This window comes from Lissotriton helveticus, chromosome 11, assembly GCF_964261635.1.
Source record: "Lissotriton helveticus chromosome 11, aLisHel1.1, whole genome shotgun sequence".
Classification (NCBI taxonomy): Eukaryota; Metazoa; Chordata; class Amphibia; order Caudata; family Salamandridae; genus Lissotriton; species Lissotriton helveticus.
In genome coordinates this window covers 236,143,644-236,167,918 of record NC_136072.1, presented here as the reverse complement: position 1 = coordinate 236,167,918, position 24,275 = coordinate 236,143,644, and the positions used below count along the sequence as shown (strand labels likewise).

Here is a 24,275-nt window from a genome sequence, read left to right as displayed (position 1 = left end):
CCTCGATCTCTCTGCCGCCTTTGACACGGTTGACCACACCATCCTATTGTCCCGTGTCAAGGCGGCTGGAATTGAGGGTTCAGCCCTGATCTGGCTGTCCTCCTTCCTGAGGGACCGCACCCAGGCGGTTCGGCTAGGAGACCTCACGACCACTTCACTCCCTGTCACCTGTGGTGTTCCCCAGGGTTCCTCTCTTTCCCCTCTACTCTTCAATCTGTACATCTCTCCTCTTATTTTTGCTCTTCAGCAGCTGGAGGTCACCGTGTACAATTACGCCGATGACCTCCAGCTCATCTTTGATCTGTCCTCTTCTTCCCTCTCTGTTTCTAACTTTCAGTCTTCTATGACATTTATCAGGGATTGGATGAACCACAACCATCTCAAATTGAACCCGGATAAAACCGAGTTGGTTCTCACCGGTGGTTCTTCCAGTCCCTGGAATTCTCTCTTTTGGCCCCCCATTCTTGGTCCCCCCCCCACCCCCTCAACTTCGGTCAAAACACTGGGTGTTAAAGTGAACAACCAGCTCACCCTTCATTCACAAATCAGTTCTGTAGTTTCCTCCTGCTTCCTCACTCTCCGCACCATCCGCACTGTCTCCCGTTTTTTTCCCCTCAGGCACTCAAGCAGATCATGGCCGCACTGGTGATATCGCGGCTGGATTATGCCAATGCCCTTTACAACGGCATTCCGGCATACAGCATGCGGAGGCTCCAGATGGTCCAGAACCAGGCGGCCCGGCTGGTTTTTGGTCTCCCGCGATATCATCACTCTACACCGCTCCTTAGGGAGCTTCATTGGCTTCCCGTCAAGGAACGCTCCCTCTTCAAGACCGGCTGCATGGTCTTCCAGGCCCGCCAAGGCACTGCCCCGGCCTTTATTTCCTCGCTAATAAAAGAATATGTTCCCACCAGAGAGCTCCGCTCTTCCTCCAAATCTCTCCTCCAAATCCCACGTTTCAAACGGAAAAAATGGGGCGGAACCAACTTTTCTACCTTAGCCCCTACATTTTGGAACTCCCTTCCTGATCACCTTCGCCTTGCCACCCACTATCTCTCTTTTCGGAAAGATCTTAAAACGTTTCTTTTCAAACAGGCCTTCCCCGTGTAATCTTCCTTTTTTTCTCGACAGGTTGACTTTGCCTCTGTTGCCGACTCCCATACTAGCGCCAAGAAACCGTACGGTGCACGCTGCGCTTTATAAATGTTTTAAATTAGAAATTAGAAATTAGGGGCTACGCCCTCGTCCTTTTTCTGCCCCCATTTGTGCTTTTTACTTTACAATTGAGTAAATATATTCCTGCAAGTAACCTGCTTCAGCGCTGTGAGCTCCTCAGCCGGCAAATCTAGGATTGGTGGCGCATGCTCAGAGTGCATGATTTGTGCCTGCCATAAACCTGGCAGGCAAAAATCATGCACTCTGAGCATGCGCCACCAATCCTAGATTTGCCGGCTGAGGAGCTCACAGCCCTGAGACGTGTGACGTCAGCACCTCGGCAAAGACATTGAAGTCCTTGCTGAAGGACCTCCCCCGCCGATAGAGTTAGCCCTGGGCCCTGTCTGCTTCAGCTCTGCAGAGGCCAGGGCTACATGTCAATCATATTTCATGAAGCCTCCCTGTAATGCTAACCCCTCCCTTCCCTGCCCTGTGACCAATGAAACAAGAATGGGTTAAAGTGGAAAGAAAGAAGCTGTGTCATGATTCCTTGCACCTCCGGTGAGTGAAAATTAAAATGTACATATTTATAAAGTGTTCGAAATGAGCGAGCTTTAAAAGTTATTAGTAGTGCTGAACTGTGTTCGTGCCCTCGTGTCAGGTATTTAAAAGGCCGTAAACTGTTGCCAGCATTTAGTTGCCAAATTGAAAGCAAGTGTGAAATCCTTTTTGAAAGGCGCATGTTGTTACTTGTTAGTAATTAATAAGTTGTCATCCGAGGCCAACATTGGGTGCTGACGGCTGTGGTTCAGGGCAGAGTCAACAGATCTCATGACCATAGAGAGCTGGGAAAGGCAGGAGGCGGACCGGAGACTTTGTTGGGGTGGGTGAACTCTGTAGGCTGGGTATGCATACTCGAAACCTCCATTATTATCTTTTTATTACTAGTTGGATTTGTAAGGGGCTTGGGTGAAGTCACTGTGCATATGGGCTCTTGGGATTTTTGTAAGGCACGGCAGGGTCTTTAAGTGGCTACAGCAGGGAGTATGACACCGGGGGTCACACTGCTCGGTGATTTGTAGTGGTTGGAAGATCATTGTCATACCTGGTGTCGCGCTCCATGCTGCAGTCAGTTGAGAGAGAAGCAAGCCTGCCATGCAGTAGACTAAATGAGCGCTGGCTGTGTAAATAGTGCTGATGTGTGTAACGGTTTGAGAGTGTGTTTTGGTGTGTAAGTCCACCTATCTCAGTGTGTATGGCTGCTGATGTGTTGTTTAACTGTGAAAAGGGCCTAAGTGAAGCGTTATTAAACACTTTCCTATTGCAATTATGAAGGTACATTCCTTCTGCTTCAAAGTAGGTCATGTAACTGGTGCTTACATAGAGCACTCCAATATTTTTGATTCAAGTTCGAAAATAGTTGTTTATCTTACTCTTGTACCTAAAGTACGGTGTGAGTTAATCATTGATGTGCTGTCAATTACAGGCAATAGTTTAAAGACAAATTCATATATCTTAATTGTGGGACATTCATCAAGTGTAAATTGAATCAACAAACACCATATGCAAGCTCCCCAGAGCTTGCATGAAAAAAGACCGCCATGTCTAGACTGCGTCAGACAGCTGTCTGATGTTCCAGATCAATACCATATGCCAGCGTCGCCCAGTATTAACTCAAAACCACTACATCCAGAGGCACAAGAGACCCTTGTATTACACCTACCAGTGCACGCCTTTGTATTACACCTGCCAGTGCACACCCTTTCATTACACTCACCAGTGCATACATTTGCATTCACCCACCCAGTGCACGTCCTTGCATTGCACCCACCTGTGCACCCCCTTGTATTACACCCACTAGTGTATGCCTTGTATTACACCCACCAGTGCACGCCCTTTTATTACACCCACAAGTGCATGCCCTTGTATCACACCCACCAGTGCATACCGTTGTATTACACCCTCCATTGGACACCCTGGTGTTACAACCACCAGTGCACACCCTTGTATTACAACTAACAGTGCAAGACCAAACAACCAAAACATATGCAATGCCAAATAAACTAGAGGACAGCGGGACATGAAAAACATATTAAGAAATATTTATGGTAATACTTAGCATCTGTTGTGCACTTAAGGTTTAAAGCATACTGATTCTTTCTTATATTTTAATAAGCTCACTTAGTGAACTTAGCATGCCCCTAAGTTAACACTGATGTCAAAAATACTGATTGACTTGCAAACCATGAATGTTAAAATTGTCGAGGGAATGCATTTCAGCGATTTTGTTCCTCTCTTATTTTACATGCTTTACTTAATCTTGCATTCCCCATGAGTTAGCTATTTTATAATGTTGTTTATCTGTATTTTTTTCTCTGCACACTTTGAAGCTTGAGCCATGCCAGGTAATTATGAGGGGCTTTGATTGAGTGCTCAGGCGCTAAGGCTGAAGCCAGACAAAGTGCCTGTCAGTGGGTTGACCTGTCTACAGAGCACACAGAATAATGTTTGTGTATTCCATTTTCAACTAAAATTCTGTGGATAGGTGTGTGAAGGGGGTACACTGATTTCAAAATATATGCAAGGCAAAAGTAAGAGAAATGAAAGTGCTTACATTTGAGGGAGTGCAGTGCATGTTGGGCGGTGAAGTGACAGAGACGCGAGGAAGGACATCCGGGGAAGAGTGAAAAGAGGATGCTGAAGAGGAAAGAGAGGGGGTTGAAGATGTGCAGATGGACAAGATATGCAGAGAAAAAGAGAATACATATCTAACATAAAGCACACATAATTGAAGGCCAAAACTCCTTCCACAGGCTTCAAAGCTATTTATTTCACAGACTCACTATTTCAGAATTTAAACATTTCCAATGTTAATTATTTATAAGAAATCATTGTTGTCACTCATTTATCTTAAACAGCTAGCACCCAGTGACAAAGCCAATCAAATTGACAGGCTTTTGGTGTATGTCAGTTGCTGTTCCATTTATCTGGATTAAATTACATCTCAGAGAGAAACCAAAATACCGGTCTTATGGCTCATATGGGAATCACAGAAGTGTATTTGGCAGGTTCCTTCTTCTGCTCCTTTTTCTCCAAAGTCTACATTATTCCTGTTCCTTTTTGGTCTTTTATCCCTCTAATATTTTTCTCTACTAATTCCTCCACCAGTTATTTTCCCCTTTTCTCTCGTGCCAGTTTTGTTTCCCTTTCTCTTGCTCCCGTCTCTTTTCCATTTCTCAGTTTTTTTGGCCTTCTTTCTTCACTTTTCCCTTGTCTCTACTCTGCTCTATTTTCTTTATCCGTCTTTCTTTTCTCTACCTGCGTTTCTCTTGTCTTCATATACCCTTCTCCCCTCCTGTTTTTGTTCCTTACACCTTAGACTTCCATTTCCCTTTCTTTTCTTCCTGTAGATAGCTTTCTCCATCTCTGTGTCTCTCTATCCTTCTTTTCAATAACCCCATCACTTGCCCCCTCCTTCTTTTCCTTCCTGCCTGGCAGCGCTCATCTGTTGCCCTGTCTTAACTACCTTTCCTCTCCCAAGAAAGTAGTGGCATTTACATACATTACGGGACAAGAACAGTCAGGCCTTTTGAAAAGGTAATGCAGGTGGGAAATGGCCCCTACACAAGACTTTACAGACTGTTATAGAAAATAGGCCCGGGCACCAAAATAAAGTTGGTCCCCGTCACTGAATTAGGTAGCTAAAAAAAGTCCCACCTTTTCAAATTGGGGCAGTTTTTAACTTGTTAAGACAAGCAGTGTAGTGTAGGTGTTTTGCAAGGTATAGTGGACTTCATGCATTGTTGCTTGCTGCAGGCATTATTTGATACGAGAGAAATCAACAGTAAAAAATGTGTCACCCAACTCTAAAGCAGGCCCACAAAAAGCAGAAAAGATGGTCCACACACTGACCTGAAATATCAAATCTTCTGGCACTGCCTGATTACCATACACTGTATAGACCTGCTACTGCCCTGGACTGTGGTAATGAGAGAGAAGGTACTGAGCACCATGGATGGCATTTATATTTCCAATTCCGTAGGTGGGGTACTGCCACCTCCCCTCTCCACTCAGTGTAGTTGGAATTCCACAACAAGAGCCTGAGACATGGAAGGCTCCATGGATGCACAGCTCTTCGGCCCTTAATTGTAAATCTTTGGGCGTATTTACTTGTCTTCACTAGCAGCACCACTGATGAGGTGGCAAGAGGTGCACAAACAGCTCCCTCACACCGGCAGATGGACCGTCTTCTCTTGCACCTTAATGTGCGTGCTTCTTGCACTCCACTCACAGGATTTCATGTGCATTGCAGGACTGTCAGGCATGCACGTGGCTTTTCCAGAATGGTAAAGAAAGGAATAGTTGGACAAAGATCAACAGGCCTGGCCCACCACCCCAGAGGGTGGCACCTCTCTCCCTCACCTACAGCTTGCACAAACAGCCCCCAGCCACCAACTTGGACCAGCTGCCACATTGCTGACACAAATTCATCATTTGCCATGAGAAGGGTTATGTGGTAACCTTGGAAACTGGTGTGGTGGACTGCTTAGTGGAGGTAGTACCGGGCCAACTTCACCTTCACTCGGTCCAGAATATCTCCACACACTTGTTCGGGATGTGCTGCTAAGTGCAAGTCAGCTTACTATATACACCAAGAAAGAGGTGCCGACTCAAGTTTGCAGCTTCAATACGAGTACCATGGTTGAGTAATTAGAGAGGTAGTAAGCCATGTTAGTAGAAAAAGCACTACACATACCCTGCTGGGTCTATAAGAGACAGGTGTGTTGTGCATTTTCTTGAGCAGGCGTGCTTTCCGTACGACTATTGCCTTCTTGCTTTCAGGATATGCAGTTCGCACTTTGGGCACCACTAATGACAGGTGGGCGGAGTGGGGTACCAGTGGCATCAGCAGAGGGGGAGCAGCAGATAAGATGTGTGTGCAGAGTCCACTGGGCTGCACTGGCCTCGGCTCTCGTGTGAGCCTTGATGACTTCATCAACCAATACAGTAAAGAGGCAGAGATGTGTTACAGGTAGAAAACATTTAAAGGTCCTGGTTTCATTGGTTGTATGTGCTTGGCTTGGTGGTCATTTTGCAAGCAGACCTGTTAGAGTATTGGGCACATTTTTGATATGTTTCTAATATTTTCTTCACACTTGTGCTTTAAAATGCTATGTTTAGATCCTGTTTTCGCAACAATTTGCAGTAAATATGTGGTGTAAAAACCACCATTTGAATCAATTTTTTGCAAAATTTTCTTGCGGGGGGAGAACCCCCCCGCACCCTCCTTTTTCAGTTTGGGCTCGCTCGCTACGCTCGCTCGCATGTTGTACTAGGGTACGATTATCCGCCTCACCACTTTCAAAATTCACCAGCCGCCACTGGGTGGAAAGTACTGGAATCTGCATGCATCCACAAAGTTCCACCCACCCCGCATTTCACAAAGTTTTACAAGAAAAATGGTACCTCACTTGTGTGGGTAAGCCTTGTGCCCGTGACAGGAAATGGCCCAAATCGCAACATGGACACAACACATTTTCACAGTGAAAACTGACCCTTTTTTTGCAAAGTGCCTAGCTGTAGATTTTGAACCCTAGCTCTGCTGGCACCTAGGGAAACCTAGCAAACCTATACATTTTCTTAAACTAGACACCCAGGGGAATCCAGTATGGAGTGACTTATCTAGCTCTCACCAGGTTCTGTTACCCAGAATCCCTTGCAAACCTCAAAATGTGTCCAAAAAACTAATTTTCCTCACATTTCTGTGGTGGAAAGTTCTGGAATCTGAGTGGATCCACAAAATTCCACCCCGCCCGCATTCCCCAAAGTCTTCTGAGAAAAATGGTACCTCACTTGTGTGGGTGGGTCAATTACCCGCGACAGGCAAGGGCCCAAAACTATTGAGGCGACTTCAAAATTCCACCCCGCCCGCATTCCCCAAAGTCTTCTGAGAAAAATGGTACCTCACTTGTGTGGGTGGGTCAATTACCCATGACAGGCAAGGCCCCAAAACTATTGAGGCGACTTCAGAATGACCTATCACCAAACAACCTGGTTCTGCAAGGGGGTCCCATGAGTTGTTGGCCCCGGGCTCGGCGGCCATGTAGGAAAACCTACCAAACCCACACATTTCTGAAAACTAGATACCCGTGGGATTCTAGCAAAGTATGGCTTGCATAAGTCCCCCTACATTTCCCTACCCAGAATACCCTGCAAACCTCAAATTTTGTTGAAAATATTTATTGTTTCTCACATTTCTGTGTGGGAAAGTTGTAGGATCACTGGGTTGACACAGGCCCTTGCCCCACGCATACAAGTGAGGTATCATTTTACTCGGGAGACTGAGGGGAACGCTGTGGGGTAGGACATTTGTGCCGGCAAGGTGATTCCACCCAGAAATATGTGGAAAATGTGGTTTTTGCAGCTAAATTTGAGGTTTAAAAAAGGCCTAGCACAGGGGGGGGGGGAGGCCTAGCAGCAAAGGGGTTAACAGAACAATAGACCACTAAACTGTACTACTACCTGGAATTCTGGTGATTCTGGGTCCACAGCAATAGTTAAGAACCTCCTTTACCCACCAGGAATAAACACAAATTTGCTTGTAATGGTAATGTTTCTCTCATGCTTTATACCCAGCACTGGAGCAACTCATACAGTGTAAGTCTTAGAGAGCTTTGGGGCACAAAGGCTCAAAGAGAGCGCACAGCCACAACAAAAGAGGCGGAGGAGACTGGGAGCCACATAAAACATTAGAAACAGGGGAAATTAATCACACCAATGGAGAAGAGTTCATGGTAAGCTCTCAAGAAGCTTTTCACTCAAAGAATGAAAGAGGAAGGATACCAGCTATGCACACAAAATGTTCCTTGGTTGATACCCTAGACAAAAAAAACAAGAGAGTTTTGTCTGGATTCGCTGACTCTCAAATGAAGAAACACATTATTGGTGAAAGCAAGGAAAAGAATATGTTGTAGTGAGGCTCAAAGAGGTTTTGGGAGGTTAAGCAACTGATAACCAAATACAAGAATTCTGATGGGGCAGCAAATCAAACCTGATTGTTTTTTTCACCTGATGGTGTTTATATCATGTGGGATGGGTATGGCATTTGTGTGTGTATCAAATAATTATTAAAAAAAACTCAAGATTGGTGAAACAGGCAGGCAATTAGGCGGAAGATATAATTTGTACTCGTTCATTCCTCACGATTGGATGGGAACTGAGTTGGTGATGCAATGTTCTAACAAAGTAGCAGTATAGGGGCCTATTTATGAAATGATTTGCATCCCATTTGCACCACGCAACGTGGTACAAACACCACTCAAACCTTAAGTAAGATTTATGAAGCCACACAGCGCCACTTTGCGTGGCCCTGATTGACTCCATAAATCTGGACTAAGGCAAAGCAGTACAAATCGCTGCGTTGCCTTCCTCTGCCCTGGCAAGACGTTCCATGGGTGTTGTGTGGGTGTTCCCACGCAACTTACCTGGCTTTTGACGCATTCCCAGATTTACCAAAACTGAACCCACTGCTTTTCACCAGGCTTGCCAAAGGGCGGATACAGATATTAAAAAGCATGGGGCTGAGGGCAGATTCCTGCAGAACTTCCGAGGTCAGTGGGAGGGGTTCTGACGCTGTGTTTGTTGAGAAGACCTGGAATGTAGGTCTAGCAGGAAGGAGGAAAGCCATGCCAAGCAGTGCCTTGGAGGCCCAGTCAGATCAGTGTTTCTAAAAGAATAACATGGAACACAGTGTCGAAAGCTGCACTGAGATCTAACAGGATCAGAGCAGCTGTACTGCCCGAGTCCATGAGTCGTTGTATATGTTTTCTGACTCCTAAAAGGTGAGGTGCCCCTCTCGGACACCAGACTGGGAGCATTGAAGGGCACCCTGGGTTTCCACACATGAGGTAAGCTGAGATATTACATGTTTTTCTAGTATTTTTGAAAAAAAATAGGTAGCAGGGAGATAGGTGTAAAAGTGTCTTAAATACATCTAATTTCCCTGTCATGCAGGGCAGCAACCTTGCTGTACAGCACTGCGTGAATTTTTTGTAAATAGGCCCCATGGAGCTGAAACTTATCAGTGCCTGTAACTGGCCTGCATGATATGAGGAAGAATAATGCTGTATTTACATCTATAAGATATTCAAATGACAATACAGCAAACTTGGAAGAGACTCACAAATCCTGCAAAAATAGGGAACATATTTAATTGAAGTTGGATGAAAAGATTTTTGTAACATCAGCATTGTGGAGCAGCTGTATAGAAATGAAAAGCAGGCAGATCTTTGCAGATCAGGTTTGATTTAAGAGGCAGATGGGTTTTCTGCAAATAGGATCTCAGAACTCAAGTTCACACTGCTGAGGTTTTTTTGCCCATGGGCTGATGGCCAGAGTTTGTCTATGATCTGATTTTAAAACTCGTTACTGCACCACATCTGATCATTGACCTATAAAACAACCATCGTCAACATGAACATGATGATAAGTGCAACTCTTACAAGTACAATTCCTTGTCACATTTCCAAGTTTCCAGCAAAAACAGTAGGCCAGCTTTCTTCTCTGGTTAATGTGCTATTAGTATTCAGAAAGTGACTCCTTAGGAGTTTGAAAAAAATAACTCAGGTGGTGTTTTAAAAAATAGCCTTGTCCTGGCTCAAGAGTTTGAACTACAGATTAGACAGATGGTCATCTGCTTTTTCTAAATAAATAGAGTTCTCACAGCCATTCCTATTCCTTGTAATACATTTAAGGCTATGATATTTGAGGAAATCGTTGTGTGAGCTAGAGTTCAGAAGAGAGAATGTACTGAGCTTTAAAGAAGGAATTGTAAAGGTATCAATGAGATACTCATAAGAGGAGGTCTCAGGATGAGCCTGGGAAACTGGGATTATGATTCCTCTGAGACTCCTCATAAATGCAACTACATACTTCCAGAAAGAATATGAGGAGTAAGAAAAGAAGGCCCATTTTTGGCATGATCAAGCAGAGTGAAATTGGAGCACAATAAAAAGGACCAAAGAAATAGGGTCTGGAGAGACGGTGAGTAAAACTAGCACAATAAGTAGATATTTTAGCAGCACTGTGAGAAAAAGTATTCGGTAAATAGTAAATCCTGTCTGTCACATGTGAGAAAAAATGTTCAGGATCTAGATATATTAATTTAGGATAACTTTGGAGTCTGTGGATTACAATATTGGGATTCCCGGAGACCCCCCACCCCCTCCTGAAAGACACCTTGTGGCAGCCGGAGAAGCTGAAGTGTCTCATTTGAAGAAAAGGTTAATCCTGGCATCTACGTTCTGAGCAGTACTGTCCCCAGACTTTCCTTGTTTCAGGCATCCACGAGGATACAGTCTGCTGGGCTAGGGCACACAATGGGGGAATGGGAAGGCTAAACCAGTGGCGGCTGGCATTAACAGGGAGGGGGGCCAGGCGCATGCGCTCAAATGTAGTTAAAAATATAAAAATAAAAGTGCACGCTCACACATAAACTTAAAATAAAAGTAAACTTGCCTTACTCCTGCTCCGGACATCTCGCAACTTCAACTCGGCCACCAGAAAACTCCCTAGACCAATCCTGGTGCTGCTGTCAAGCTATGAGATCAGCAACCTGATTGGAGGGAGTGGCCTCACTCGGCACTCCACAGCGCTCTGGAGTCTTAAGACAGCTGGGTTAGAGGTTTCAAAGTGCGAATGTCTGGCTGGCCGTCTCAAGACAGCTGTCCAAAGGGACATGCACACTTTAAAAAGTGCACATACAACCTATCCTCCTCCCTGCTGCTTTCAGTCAACAGCGGCCAGCCCCCGTCCTGATGCTAGGTTCAGGATAGGAGGATGAAAAATAAAATGGTGATAAATTACATTTTATTTTCCATCTCGGGGCTTTGGGGGGGTTTTAAGTCGGGAGACGCTCCGCTGCTGAAACGGAGGAGCAGCCCCCAATGGGCATTGCTCGCCTACCACAGACTGCTAAAATACTGATGTTTAAGACATCAGACATATTTTATACTCATATGCCCCAGCCTCTAAACTCCTTGTTCACTGTTCCCATTAGTCAGGTATTTAAAATTTTACTTGGACTACTGCTCCTATCCTGCACAATGAAGACCCAAAAGAAGAAAAGTTTTGTCACTCTGTATGTGCAATTTAAATATTTTCTGTAACTTTCTTTAAATTCGCATGGCAAACAATAATGTTCCTCATTCAGTAAACCTTTCATAGGGTCCAGCAATTAATTTTTCTTCATGACCTTTTTATTTCCATATTCTTCTTGTTTATCATTGCCTAATATTCTTTGTTTTTATGTTATTTTTTTTTAGCATTTTATAATCCTTATTGTATATACTTTTCCAGAGTGACGGAGTGTGTTTCGAGTGTGTACATTTGTTTCATAGTCTTTCTCAACAGTGCAAGCCTTTCTCAAGGCTTGCACTGTTTTGCAATCTAAGTGAAAATACCCCTTCACACAGCTAAGCTATGTAAAGGGGTCTATTTGCTGTTATGGATATACTCCATGAATATCGTATAGGGAATATTGACCTGCCGAAATATACTGGCCTAAATATCGAGGACCAAAACTTCCACAAGGTAAGTGTTGATAGATCAGTATAAACTTGGAATCGTTAACTCCGCTTCCATGTACCTTGACAACATTTCCATCTTCAAATTGTGTTAATATGGAGTTAAGAATAGTACATCTATACTTGCTTATGTCCGCAATTTCTCAATATTTGGCTCCTGGATATTTAAATACAATATTTTAGCAGCAGGAGCGGCTGGTTCAGGGAAGAGTGGTGAGGCTGTGGGGCAGGGACGGGGCGGGGGGAAGCCAACAGATGACGGAATAAGGAAAATACAATAAAAAAATAGATAAAACCACTTACGGTGCGCTCGCCGCATTGCCTAGTCAGCGAGTCGGCGATGCGGTGAGCGCAAGGTAAGCAGTTTTATTTATTTTTTAATCTAATTTTCCTATCGCGTCATCTGTTGACTCCCCCCCGCCCAGCCTCACCCCACCGCTCTTACTTGAACTGGCCACGCCTGTTTGGCAGGTCGATATTTCACACACGATTTTCAGACACACAACCCATTTACATAACAGCATCGTTTATTCTCAATAAAAGAGTGAATCTGTATTGTTCACATTTTATGTTTCTTTTTGTTTCCAGTTACCTGACAAACAGCTCCCTCTGGTCGCAGTGCCTTCAACCTTATTATGTGGTCGAGTGGAATATAATATTGTTTTCAATCCTGATAGCACTGAGTGCATTTCAAGTGATCGTTTGCCTCATTAAAGCATTCATTGAGCTAAAAATATTGCTATGTGGGACCCATTCTGTTGTCGTCCAGGTAATCAAATGTATTTATTTGACTTATGGATATCAAAAGTTGCTCTGTTGTTAATAAAAAGAAAGGTACATTGTGAATAATTGTGCAATTGATTTTTGAAATTATGAAATTGAGGTAGGACACATCAGATTTTCATGTCATGAAACCAAGTCAAGTATTTAATTATAAGTCTTCTACTTCTATATTTGTATTCATATTCTCAAATGTACACAATATAGGGAAAACATTCAGCAAATCAATCAATCAATCAATCAATCACAATTTGTATAGCGCGCTACTCACCCAGTAGGGTCTCAAGGCGCTGGGGGGGGGGGGTCCGTTACTGCTCAAAAAGCCAGGTCTTGAGTTGTTTCCTGAAGGAGATGTGGAAAAGTAAATTTTTGCCATGTTATATGTGCCTACGTGTTCCCCATCTTATGCTATATGTGCATGATCGATATGCATGTATCCCCCTATGATCGATTAAAGACGCGATTACAGTTGTGTCCATCTCCAGTATGTCAGTTTCCAGTTTTCGTGAAAGCAACGAGTATTAGGCCTATGTTGCCAAGTTTTACAGTGTGCACGTTAATTCATTGAATTGTCCCCGTTTCTAGGCCTCAGAAGGTCCCGGACACCAGTTTCAGCTCCTGTCTCCTGACCCCTTTCTGAGGAGCGATACAGCCCCCACCTGCATCCCTGACCCATCACTTACTTCCTGCCTCACAGTGCCCGGCCCGGCCTGGCTCTGCCTGCCTGTCTGCCAAGAGTATGTTATGCTTCTAGTTATCAGTCCAGCCCTCCTTCTCTGCATTCCTAAGCTACTGAATCGCATCAACAGTTTCAGCCATGGTCTAGCCTTCCTGTCTCCATGTAAGAGAAATACTGTATTAATATTCATAGAATATTCCTCGCACACGCAATACATGTAGAATTATGCACGCACCCGTCTTAGTGTCAAGTAGCCTTTGCCCTAATAACTTTTGGATTCTATCAATATGTACTCCAAACACCAGATACCAGATATGATATAGGTACATGTCGTTCTGACACTGCAGACTGTAGTCTCCTCTTCCAGCGCAGAAGTCATAGCCCCCAGTTCTCCCTGGTAACACGTCATTGCCCGTTTGCGCACACCACTAGGTTAACGGTCCCAGCTGCTCAGGTAGCCCCTCCATGTTTCCGCCCCATTTGTGACACTTCTGTTACGTTTACATCACATGTCTATGTGTACGCCCTGTACACGCCTTCTTGTTACATCATTTTGTCCTTATCTTCCGCGACTGCTACTAGTTACGCCTACTGCTACGCCTACTGTATTGAATGTAATGTATTTGTTTAAGTATATATACTGTGCACTGTTACTAAAAGTTACCCCAGATCCTACCCTTTATCCCTTCCCTGGCAGCTGCCATCAGTCTATTCCCATGCAGGCTGTCCTGTTCCTGTCCCTTATGCCTGATTAAAGCCTGTCAGACTCAAGATACCTCGAATCCTGTCTCTTATTTATTGAGCTATCTGTTTTATTCACTGTATTCAAAAATAGTACCGGTAATTAATTATTTATTTACCACATAATGGCGCCCGAATAGGGACTTGCCCTTTCCCCACGCGCCGGCGAAGCCACGCAGGCCCCCTGACCCTCTGCAGCCGTGACGGAACTCTACTGCGCACCGGCAGATATTTCTGCTTCAAGTATCCCTCAGGCCCACGGAGGAGACGGAGGTTGCGGTCCAGCATCCAGACGAGGCGGTGAGGAACGCGGCGAGTCCCGACCAGAGCCCAAGCCGAGAGTCCGAGGTATCCGGAGGCCCACCTGTAACTGAAGTCCGAAGTTCGTAGTCCGTCGTCGTAGCAGTCCAGTCCAGTCCGAGGCCTTCCGTTCTTGCTGCCCGGTGAGTACCGTTGCTGGGGTAGTATCTAGACAGGGTCAATTAATTTGTCTCTGGTCCGTGGGTTTGGGTACGCAGATCCAATCCGAAGTGTTCACCTAGGTGGATGCGGGTCCTGACGTGTCTCTTTATGGGACCGGTATGTTTCGTACTGTTTTAGCAGTGCATCTAGTAATTCTAGTAAGTTCCGTTCTCGAGAAATTCATGTGTTCTTTTCTCAGTATACCAGGTAATATTCTGTCCGAACTGTTATTCTAAATGTTATTTAATGTGTTTTCAATGTCGTGGTATGAATGATTTGTTTTTCCAGTCATTATTGTGTTTATCGTGTATTGTATTGTGTTCGAATTCCAGCCTAGACAATGCCTCTATTCTCCAAGTTACGTCAGTTAAAGACCCGAAAAGGGTTACTAGAGGAAGCAGTTCCTGTCCCGCCTAGGGACAGTCCAGGTCATTTTATGTATCATAAGCATGGCTTAAGTGCCATATTATATCTAGACTTATGGGTGGATTATACCAAGGAGTTAGAAGAGAAATATAGATGGCCCATGTCAGGTACATGGGATGCCGAGTGCATCATGCGAGTAGAAGAAGCATTACGGAAAAAGAAAGCAAGACAGTCCCAGAAAGATGCCATCGAGTTATGGCGCAAAGAATCTCATAAAAGAACCGAAAAAGAAATCAGAAAAACAGAATTAAGTAGGGAATCCTCAGAAAGAGCCCAAGAAAGGGAATTGATCGAAGTAGGTGAACGAGTTAAAGCAGAACAGTCAGACACACAGAGAAATGCCCTTATTAAGGGTATGTATCCTCTTCTTGCCGAGGGCTTGCCAAAAGCAACCCCGGAAGCACCATGTAATTTTCCGCCGCCATTAGTTCCGATCAAGCTACGTCATAAACCGACCGCAGCTGATATTTTCCTCTCGTCCTATTTGGACGATACAGTCCCCGAATATGCAAATCCTATTCCGCCTGCTCCCGTAAATAATGTAATCCCTGTTCCTCCAGCCACCGGGGCCGTGGGTACAGTCCACGTTACAGCACCCGTTACAGCATCTGTTACGGCACCCCCGGTCCAGTCTACAGTACATGTGCCCGCTACATCAGTCACTCTGCCAGCACGTACAGTACCCACCGACGATTCCAGTTTAGGAGCCGCGGGGGGAAGTCCTCCTGGAACCCCGCCTCAACACAGACGTATGACGCTACTCGAGCTGCATGAACGTGCGTTACAGCGTACGCCGAAAACTCAAACATTTACAGATATCAAGCGAGCACTTACCGAATGTCGTTATGATCCAGTTCCAGGCGATGGTACCATGGTCATATATTCATTACGTTTAAGACGGGTGACCGACTATTTGGACACCCTGCCCGATATGAAGGAACATCTAGACAGAATATATCGTTTTATCCGTACAGGAGTGTATCCAGAAAGTATTCGCGAAGCCATGATTCAAAGAAAAGTCGAGATCCAGCTCATGCTTTTAAAGTTTCTAATTAATTGTTTAATAAGAGAACAAGATTATCCAGATAAAGATCCAGAAGAAATGAAAGTTTTGACCAGGTGGAGTGACCATATAGCCGAGGGAAGACACAAGACACAAAACTGTATAGAGAGTATGTACAAGAAAATTCGTAGGGAAATAATAAAGTTACACGAGAAACGAGAAGCAGCACAAGTAACCGAGAAAGAAGACGACTCTCCTACTGAAGAGGTAGACGACGAGAATCCCTCCAGAATAGCGTATGTAGGTAGAACTAGACTTCCCGACCGACATTCACGCCTAGATCACAAGAAAGTTTTCCCTCCTCCCGTACCAGAACAAGGTTCTCTTGAACAAGTATTCCAAGCTATCGATCACATTCTGAAATCACGAATAGGCTATAGTGAGCTTAGTACAATGCATGAACAAGAACTAGCCCGATCAGCAGTCCGATGGACTACTGATTCTACCACTTTTCCAGACGAAATAGTGGCACAAATGTTTCTGAAACTGCCCCCAGCCGAGCAGCGACTGGTGGGTATGTATATGATTCAGCACCTCATTACACTGAATGAGGGACAGCATTCTGATCCAGGTCCGCTACATGATGTATTGAACGAGTTACTCCAGTACAGATGGAGAGGTCTAGGTACCGATTTAATTAGTATCATTCTAGAACAGCGCCACAAATATCGAACGTTTCTGAATCCACATTTTGTTCACGTCTCACCCCCAGAAAGTAAATCATTTTACATAGATAGACAGAATCCGTTACGAGAAGTACACCCAGTTAGAGGAACGGGTGGTGATCTAGAACGAGTATTCGTTTACACCCCCATCAAGAAAATGGAACTCTTAGAGATGAAAAAGCTAATTCCCTGTCACGATAAAGATCCAGCAGGGTTCCACCGTGAATTAAAAGACATGCTCCGTATGGGAGAATACACGTATCCTGATATCATTAAAATGTTAAAGGTCCTGTTGCCCGCAGGGGTATATGAAAAACTTAAGGAAAAAGAATGGGAGGTGGGAGAGAAAAAGATAGATTGGACAGCTCTAGAAGCTGAAGATAATTTACGAGTACCAGGTACCGGTCTTGGGGAGAAATGTAAAGATTTGCCCGAGTTATTGATACAAGTTTTGCCAAGATTACTAGCCACGAAAAAGGAAGATTGGGAGCCATCTCAGCTTGTAAACAGAAACAAGATGAAGACACTAGTGATTTTTATTCTAGATTTGAAAAATGTTTTATTATTAACAGTGGTCTGAAAACAAGTAGTGAATCGTACCCTCATATCTTTTTGTTACCAAACTAGTTGAGAATTCAAGTGCACAAGTTAAAAATCGAGTATTGAAGGTCGAAAGTACCTGGCAAGCTAATACTCCGTCACAGATGTTACAAATGCTCCAGTATCACCAGAACAGAATCAGGGAAGAGCAAGAACACGAAAGGAGACGTATGAAAGACACGAAAATGAAAGTATTAGTTGCACAATCTGTTCCACAAGACAGTCAGAAGAGGGGTTCGAATCAAGCCAGTCATCCTGCAGCTCCCGTTAAAGGGACCTGCAATTACTGTAAACAGCCAGGTCATTTTATAAACGAGTGTGCAGTTCTGAAACACAACATAGCTACTGGTAAGACTAAAGAAAGACCACGTCCGCCTAGACAAGAACAAGTTTCACAGACTTCTCAGTCACCACAGAATGCACAACTGACAGTTCCAGCACCGCAGCCTATCGCTGTAACACAGCACGTTACACAGCAGATGTACCAGTATGCCCAGACAGAGTATCCAGATTATCAGCCGTATTCATGAAACAGCCTAGAGAGGGAGGTAGGCTTGCCTCTCATCGAGATACCTGTAGATCAAGAGGGTCCCTATGTACACAGTCAAGTATTAGGGAAAGATAGAAAGTTTCTGATTGATACAGGGGCAAGTAGGACTACTATCAGTCATGACGAGGTTCCAGGGGCTCCGCTCTCAGGCTCTAGAAATGTTTCCCTTGGATTTTCAGGAAAGCCGATTGTTAATGAAATATCGAAACCAGTTACTCTAGAAGTCGGTCCATTGTCCCGAACTACTGATTTGTTACTCACGAAATCTTGTCCAGAAAATTTGTTAGGCATTAAGACATTGAAAGAATTAGGAGCAGTTATTTGCTGTTCCCCAGAGGGGGTTCGCCTGTTTTTGAGAGACTTCAAAGGTCATTATGTACTACGTGATTTTGATCCAAGATTATTGAATGTACCACAGCATTTATGGGCGCAAGGTCCAACTGATGTAGGTTGTATGCATATCACACCCCATCGTGTGACTCTAAAGCAAGGTGTGGTTTTACCACGAATCAGACAGTACAAATTGCCACCTGAGGCTGTAGCAGCCTTATCCAAAATTATTGACGAGCTTATTGCCCAAGGAGTGGTTGTAGAAACTGACTCCAATGTATGTAATTCTCCTATCATTCCAGTCCTGAAACGTACTGATCCAAATGCACCTCCAGTATATCGATTAGTGATTGATCTTCGAGAACTTAATAAATGTATCATACCCCAGTACCCAGTAGTCCCAGATATTTCATCCCTATTGACAGCCATTGATTCTGAAGCTACATTCTTCACAGTTATCGATCTCAAGAACGCATTCTTCAGTGTCCCCATTCATCCAGACAGCCAGTTCCTTTTCGGTTTCTGTTTAAATGGAAGAAGCTATAAATTCACACGAGCTCCTCAAGGTTTTACAGAAAGTCCTAGCATTTACAGTCAAGCACTTAAGAGACAACTAGACAATATTCACATGCCAACTGACACTGCCCTGCTCCAATATGTCGATGATCTACTGATCACAGCCCGTTCTGAACGTGACTGCGAGCGAGCGTCACTTACAGTTCTGTATTTTCTGGCCGAGATGGGGCACAAGGTGTCCCCTTCCAAATTACAATTCTGTGTCCAGCAAGTGGTATACTTGGGACACTTACTGTCCAAGTGGGGTAGGCAGTTGACACCTGACCGTATCCAGTTAATAGCAAGTCTTCCACAGCCCAAGACACAGAAGGAGGTACGAGCTTTTATTGGCCTCACTTCTTACTGCAGACAATGGATTCCTCAGTATGCATTTCTAGCCAAGCCACTGATACAGTTAACGACACAGGAGGCAGCCGTATCGACTGTCCTCCCTTGGACCCAGGAACATACACTTGTTTTTAATGAGTTAAAGAAAGCCTTATGCCAAGCACCAGTTCTAGCAATACCAAACTACCGTAAGCATTTTACACTTTTTGTTACAGAACGTGATGGTACTGCATTATCTGTTCTTACACAAGATCAAGCAGGACAATACAAGCCCTGTGCTTATTTTTCCAGCACATTAGATCCAGTAGCCCAGGCTATGCCTGCGTGCCTCAAGTCAGTTGCAGCCACAGCTTTAGCGATCAGACAAAGTGATTCCATAGTGTTAGGACATTCCCTGACAGTACAAGTTCCACACTCCGTGGAAGTTCTTTTAAACCGAACCCAGACTCAGCACTTGACAATTGCACGTTTAACAGGTTAAGAACTGACACTGTTTCAGCCACACATAGAAATCAGACGCTGCAATATTTTAAATCCTGCTACACTGTTACCGTCAGTTACTTCAAATCCTGCCAAACATGACTGTGTGGAAGTTGTTAACACTATGACAAAGCCAAGACAAGATCTGACAGATATTGCATTACCTGATCCCGACCTGACACTTTATGTGGATTGTTCATGTATGAGAACAAGTACAGGAGAACTAGTAGCCGCGTATGCAGTGACTACTGAAACCGAAGTTATAGAAACACATCGTATTGACACCCTGTCTGCTCAAGCAGCAGAGCTAGTCGCTCTGACCCAAGCCTGCATACGTGCCAAGAACCTGAAAGTAAACATATACACAGATTCACGATATGCATTCGGAGTCGTACACGACTTTGGAATGCTCTGGCAAGAAAGAGGTTTTATGACTTCTCATGGAACCAAGATCCAGCATGGTCTTCTCATTCAAGCTCTGTTAGATGCAATACATTTACCGACAGCTATCGCTATCATGAAGTGCAAGGCACATACGAAAGTCACTGACATCATTTCCCAAGGTAACGATCTAGCAGATCGAACAGCCAAGCTTACAGCTCAGACTCCAGACATTCCAGTTAACACGACACAGACACTCACTCCAGATCAGACTACTTGTATGACAGTTAAGGACCCTACACAAGATGTCATAGACATACAGTTACATGCTACTCCTGAAGAAATCAAGAAATGGTCCGAACAAGGAGGGGTCCAGACAGATCAAGGAGGGTTGACGAAGGGAAAAGCCACATGGTTTCTCCCCGACTCTATGGTTCAAGTCATTATCAATACCGCACATAGTCCAGCACATCTAGGAGAAAAAGCTATGTTAGACAGTATTCAGAACCTTTGGTTCAACAAGCATTTACGAGCTGCAGCCAAGCAGAAAGTCCGTACCTGTATGATATGTTGTCAGTTCAATCCAGGTAAAAGTGTCCCGGTGGAACAAGGGGGATTCCAACCTCCTGACCACCCTTTTGAAGTCCTCCAGATGGATTATATTCAGATGGAGCGATGTCGAGGTTTCAAGTATGTCCTCGTAGTTGTATGCGCTTTGTCCAGGTGGACAGAAGCATATCCAGTTCCAGATTACACAGCTGCGACCACTGCCAGGCAGTTGGTTCGTGAGTTCTTTCCCCGCTATGGACTCTCTAGGGTCGTGTATTCAGATAACGGCCAGCCATTCTCATCCGAGCTCATGAAACATGTTTCCCTTCTGTTAGGGTACCAGTGGAAGTTCCATTGTGTACGCCATCCTGAAGCAGCCGGTCCCGTAGAGAGACATAATCAGACTCTGAAAATCTGAATTGCTAAAGTTTGTAAAGAAAAAGGTGTAGACTGGCTAGTAGCTCTGCCAGTTGCTCTGTTCTACATGAGAATGGTTGCACATTCCAGATCAGGTCTGTCCCCGTATGAGGTCGTATTCGGCCGTCCTCCAAACATGTGGGGTACACCTAGACCCCGTAGTATTACAGACGTTTCCAGTAATATGCTGACAGATTACCTAGCTTCCTTGATGTCTGCCCTACACTCTTGTCGTTCACAGGTTGCCGCTGCATTTCCAGACAACATCGAGGTGAAACCGCATGAAGTCGTTCCGGGAGAATATGTTTTGGTCCGAAATTTTGATCGTTCAAGTCCGCTGGAGCCCCGGTGGAAAGAGCCTCGAATGGTGTTGTTGACAACAAGGACCGCGGTCAAGCTAGAGGGCCGGAAGGGGTGGGTCCACACCAGCCATATCAAGAAATTCCATGGATTACGACAAAAGACTTTTGTTAAGGACTGCCTCATTCCTAAGGACTGCCCAAAAACAGACTCTGAACTCAAGCTTCCCCTGTTAGAGAAAACTCCGCAGCAGGAGTATAAAGATAAGCTAAGGTCTAGTAAAATAAGTCAGCCAGTTTAATTGTCTAAGTCCCTCTCGGGTGAAACGGTTAGACAGGTTCCTGACATGTATGAGACAGACCCACACAGTGAGAGAGTTAGTCAAAACTCTAAAAGATGTATTATCGTTCTATTTTTCTTGTTATTTTTGAGTCTTATGGTTACATGCATAAGTTATGCTTTACATTTATGTTTTCCAATTTCACATGTACATATGTTTTCTAATGCTACAGTAGAGCACACATTTAGTGATCTACCTCCACACGAGCTATCCTATCGTCTCGCTATGCGTAATAACACATTCATCCGAATGTTACACTATTCACACCAGACCAGCAATGCCACTAATTGTTGGGTGTGTGGTCGACTCCCCCCTTTCCAGACACCGAAGGGAGTTCTGCCACTCTTTCCCTATCCGTTCTCACATAATGGTTCGTGTGGAGCATGGTCCACGTTAACGTCATCTTCAACTGATATGTCCCTTCTGAATCGAACATGTTTCCCAGACAAGCAAGGTCTTTCCCATAGAACAGGGTTAGATCTAGAAAATGAAGTATATGATTTAGGTAATTATTCCTCGAATTTCATGGTCCTGAATGTTCAGTCCGATACTACTCCAGATTTGCCTGCTATTACAGTACTACCAGTCAAAGGCGAATTATGTGTCAGAAAGAATGGATCCGCACATGTAGGACATAGTGATTGTACTACTACTGTCGAGTATAGTGACAGTGGGAAATCTATTTTCAAAGCCTCACGTCATTCTTATTTTGTTTGTGGTCAGACCGCATATGTTCGTCTGCCCCTCGATTGGGATGGAACATGTTACATTGCCTTCCTACTGCCACCAGTTTTTCTAGCCCCATCTGATTATCACAGAAACACACATCTAGTACACGTCAGACATAGAAGGGAGATCGAGTCCCCAATTGTCGATCAAACTGAAACTACTCTAGAACAATATCAAGACTTCAATAAAGGTTTCTTCTTCTTTATAGGTCCTGTCCAGAATAGTAAGTTAATACGTAGTTTAACCAGAACCCTTGAAGCAGTAGTGAATGAGACTACTTCCGCTCTAGGTAATTTAACTGAAGAGCAATCTGCTATGAGATTTGTCGTGCTCCAAAATCGTCTCGTTCTTGACGTCATACTGGCCGATAGAGGAGGAGCATGTAGAGTCATCGGATCTAGTTGCTGCATTTTCATTCCTAATAACGCGCCGTCTGTTTATTCAGCTATAACCAGACTTCATAAAATTGCCCATCAGTTACACCAGAATCCAGGCTCCTGGACATGGTCCGGTTGGCTCTGGAGTATTATATCTGCCTGGGGATGGAAAGTATTGTCATTCCTAGGTATTGCAGTAATGATCATTTTCAGTTGCTGCCTCTGTATACAATGTGGCCCTGCGATTTGCGGCATGTGTGCTACCTCTTGTATTCCTAGTCCTAGTCCTAAATCCCGGTCCAAGACAATCCGAGACGAGCAAATGATGCTATATGAAATGATAGATGGTATCATGAATATTGATGTTTCCTGATGGAAACGTAGGGCACAAGGAGGGAATGTGGAAAAGTAAATTTTTGCCATGTTATATGTGCCTACGTGTTCCCCATCTTATGCTATATGTGCATGATCGATATGCATGTATCCCCCTATGATCGATTAAAGACGTGATTACAGTTGTGTCCATCTCCAGTATGTCAGTTTCCAGTTTTCGTGAAAGCAACGAGTATTAGGCCTATGTTGCCACGTTTTACAGTGTGCACGATAATTCATTGAATTGTCCCCGTTTCTAGGCCTCAGAAGGGCCCGGACACCAGTTTCAGCTCCTGTCTCCTGAACCCTCTCCGAGGAGCGATACAGCCCCCACCTGCATCCCTGACCCTTCACTTACTTCCTGCCTCACAGTGCCCGGCCCGGCCTGGCTCTGCCTGCCTGTCTGCCAAGAGTATGTTATGCTTCTAGTTATCAGTCCTCTCTGCATTCCTAAGCTACTGAATCGCATCAACAGTTTCAGCCATGGTCTAGCCTTCCTGTCTCCATGTAAGAGAAATACTGTATTAATATTCATAGAATATTCCTCGCACACGCAATACATGTAGAATTATGCACGCACCCGTCTTAGTGTCAAGTAGCCTTTGCCCTGATAACTTTTGGATTCTATCAATATGTACTCCAAACACCAGATACCAGATATGATATAGGTACATGTCGTTCTGACACTGCAGACTGTAGTCTCCTCTTCCAGCGCAGAAGTCATAGCCCCCAGTTCTCCCTGGTAACACGTCATTGCCCGTTTGCGCGCACCACTAGGTTAAAGGTCCCAGCTGCTCAGGTAGCCCCTCCATGTTTCCGCCCCATTTGTGACACTTCTGTTACGTTTACATCACATGTCTATGTGTACGCCCTGTACACGCCTTCTTGTTACATCATTTTGTCCTTATCTTCCGCGACTGCTACTAGTTACGCCTACTGCTACGCCTACTGTATTGAATGTAATGTATTTGTTTAAGTATATATACTGTGCACTGTTACTAAAAGTTACCCCAGATCCTACCCTTTATCCCTTCCCTGGCAGCTGCCATCAGTCTATTCCCATGCAGGCTGTCCTGTTCCTGTCCCTTATGCCTGATTAAAGCCTGTCAGACTCAAGATACCTCGAATCCTGTCTCTTATTTATTGAGCTATCTGTTTTATTCACTGTATTCAAAAATAGTACCGGTAATTAATTATTTATTTACCACAGAGAGGTGGTCCTGGGTCAGCCGTAGGTGGATGGGGAGGGAGTTCCATGTCTTGGCCGCCAGGTAGGAGAAGGATCTTCCTCCAGCGGTGGCTCTGCGGATGCGTGGTACAGTGGCGAGGGCGAGGCTGGCCGATCGTAGCTGGCGGGTGGGTGTGTAGAAAGTGAGGCGGCTGTTGAGGTACT

At 44.6% G+C, this 24,275-nt stretch overlaps 1 protein-coding gene across 1 annotated transcript in view; it reads left to right on the top strand.

Annotated features, from left to right (window-relative positions):
- Positions 1–24,275, top strand: part of TM4SF18 (transmembrane 4 L six family member 18) — a 180,038-nt gene that overhangs the window by 116,698 nt on the left and 39,065 nt on the right. Inside the window, exon 4 of the mRNA XM_078666354.1 lies at positions 12,327–12,507. Within this exon, the coding sequence (XP_078522480.1) occupies positions 12,327–12,507 (181 nt within the window). The remainder of the gene's footprint in view (positions 1–12,326; positions 12,508–24,275) is intronic.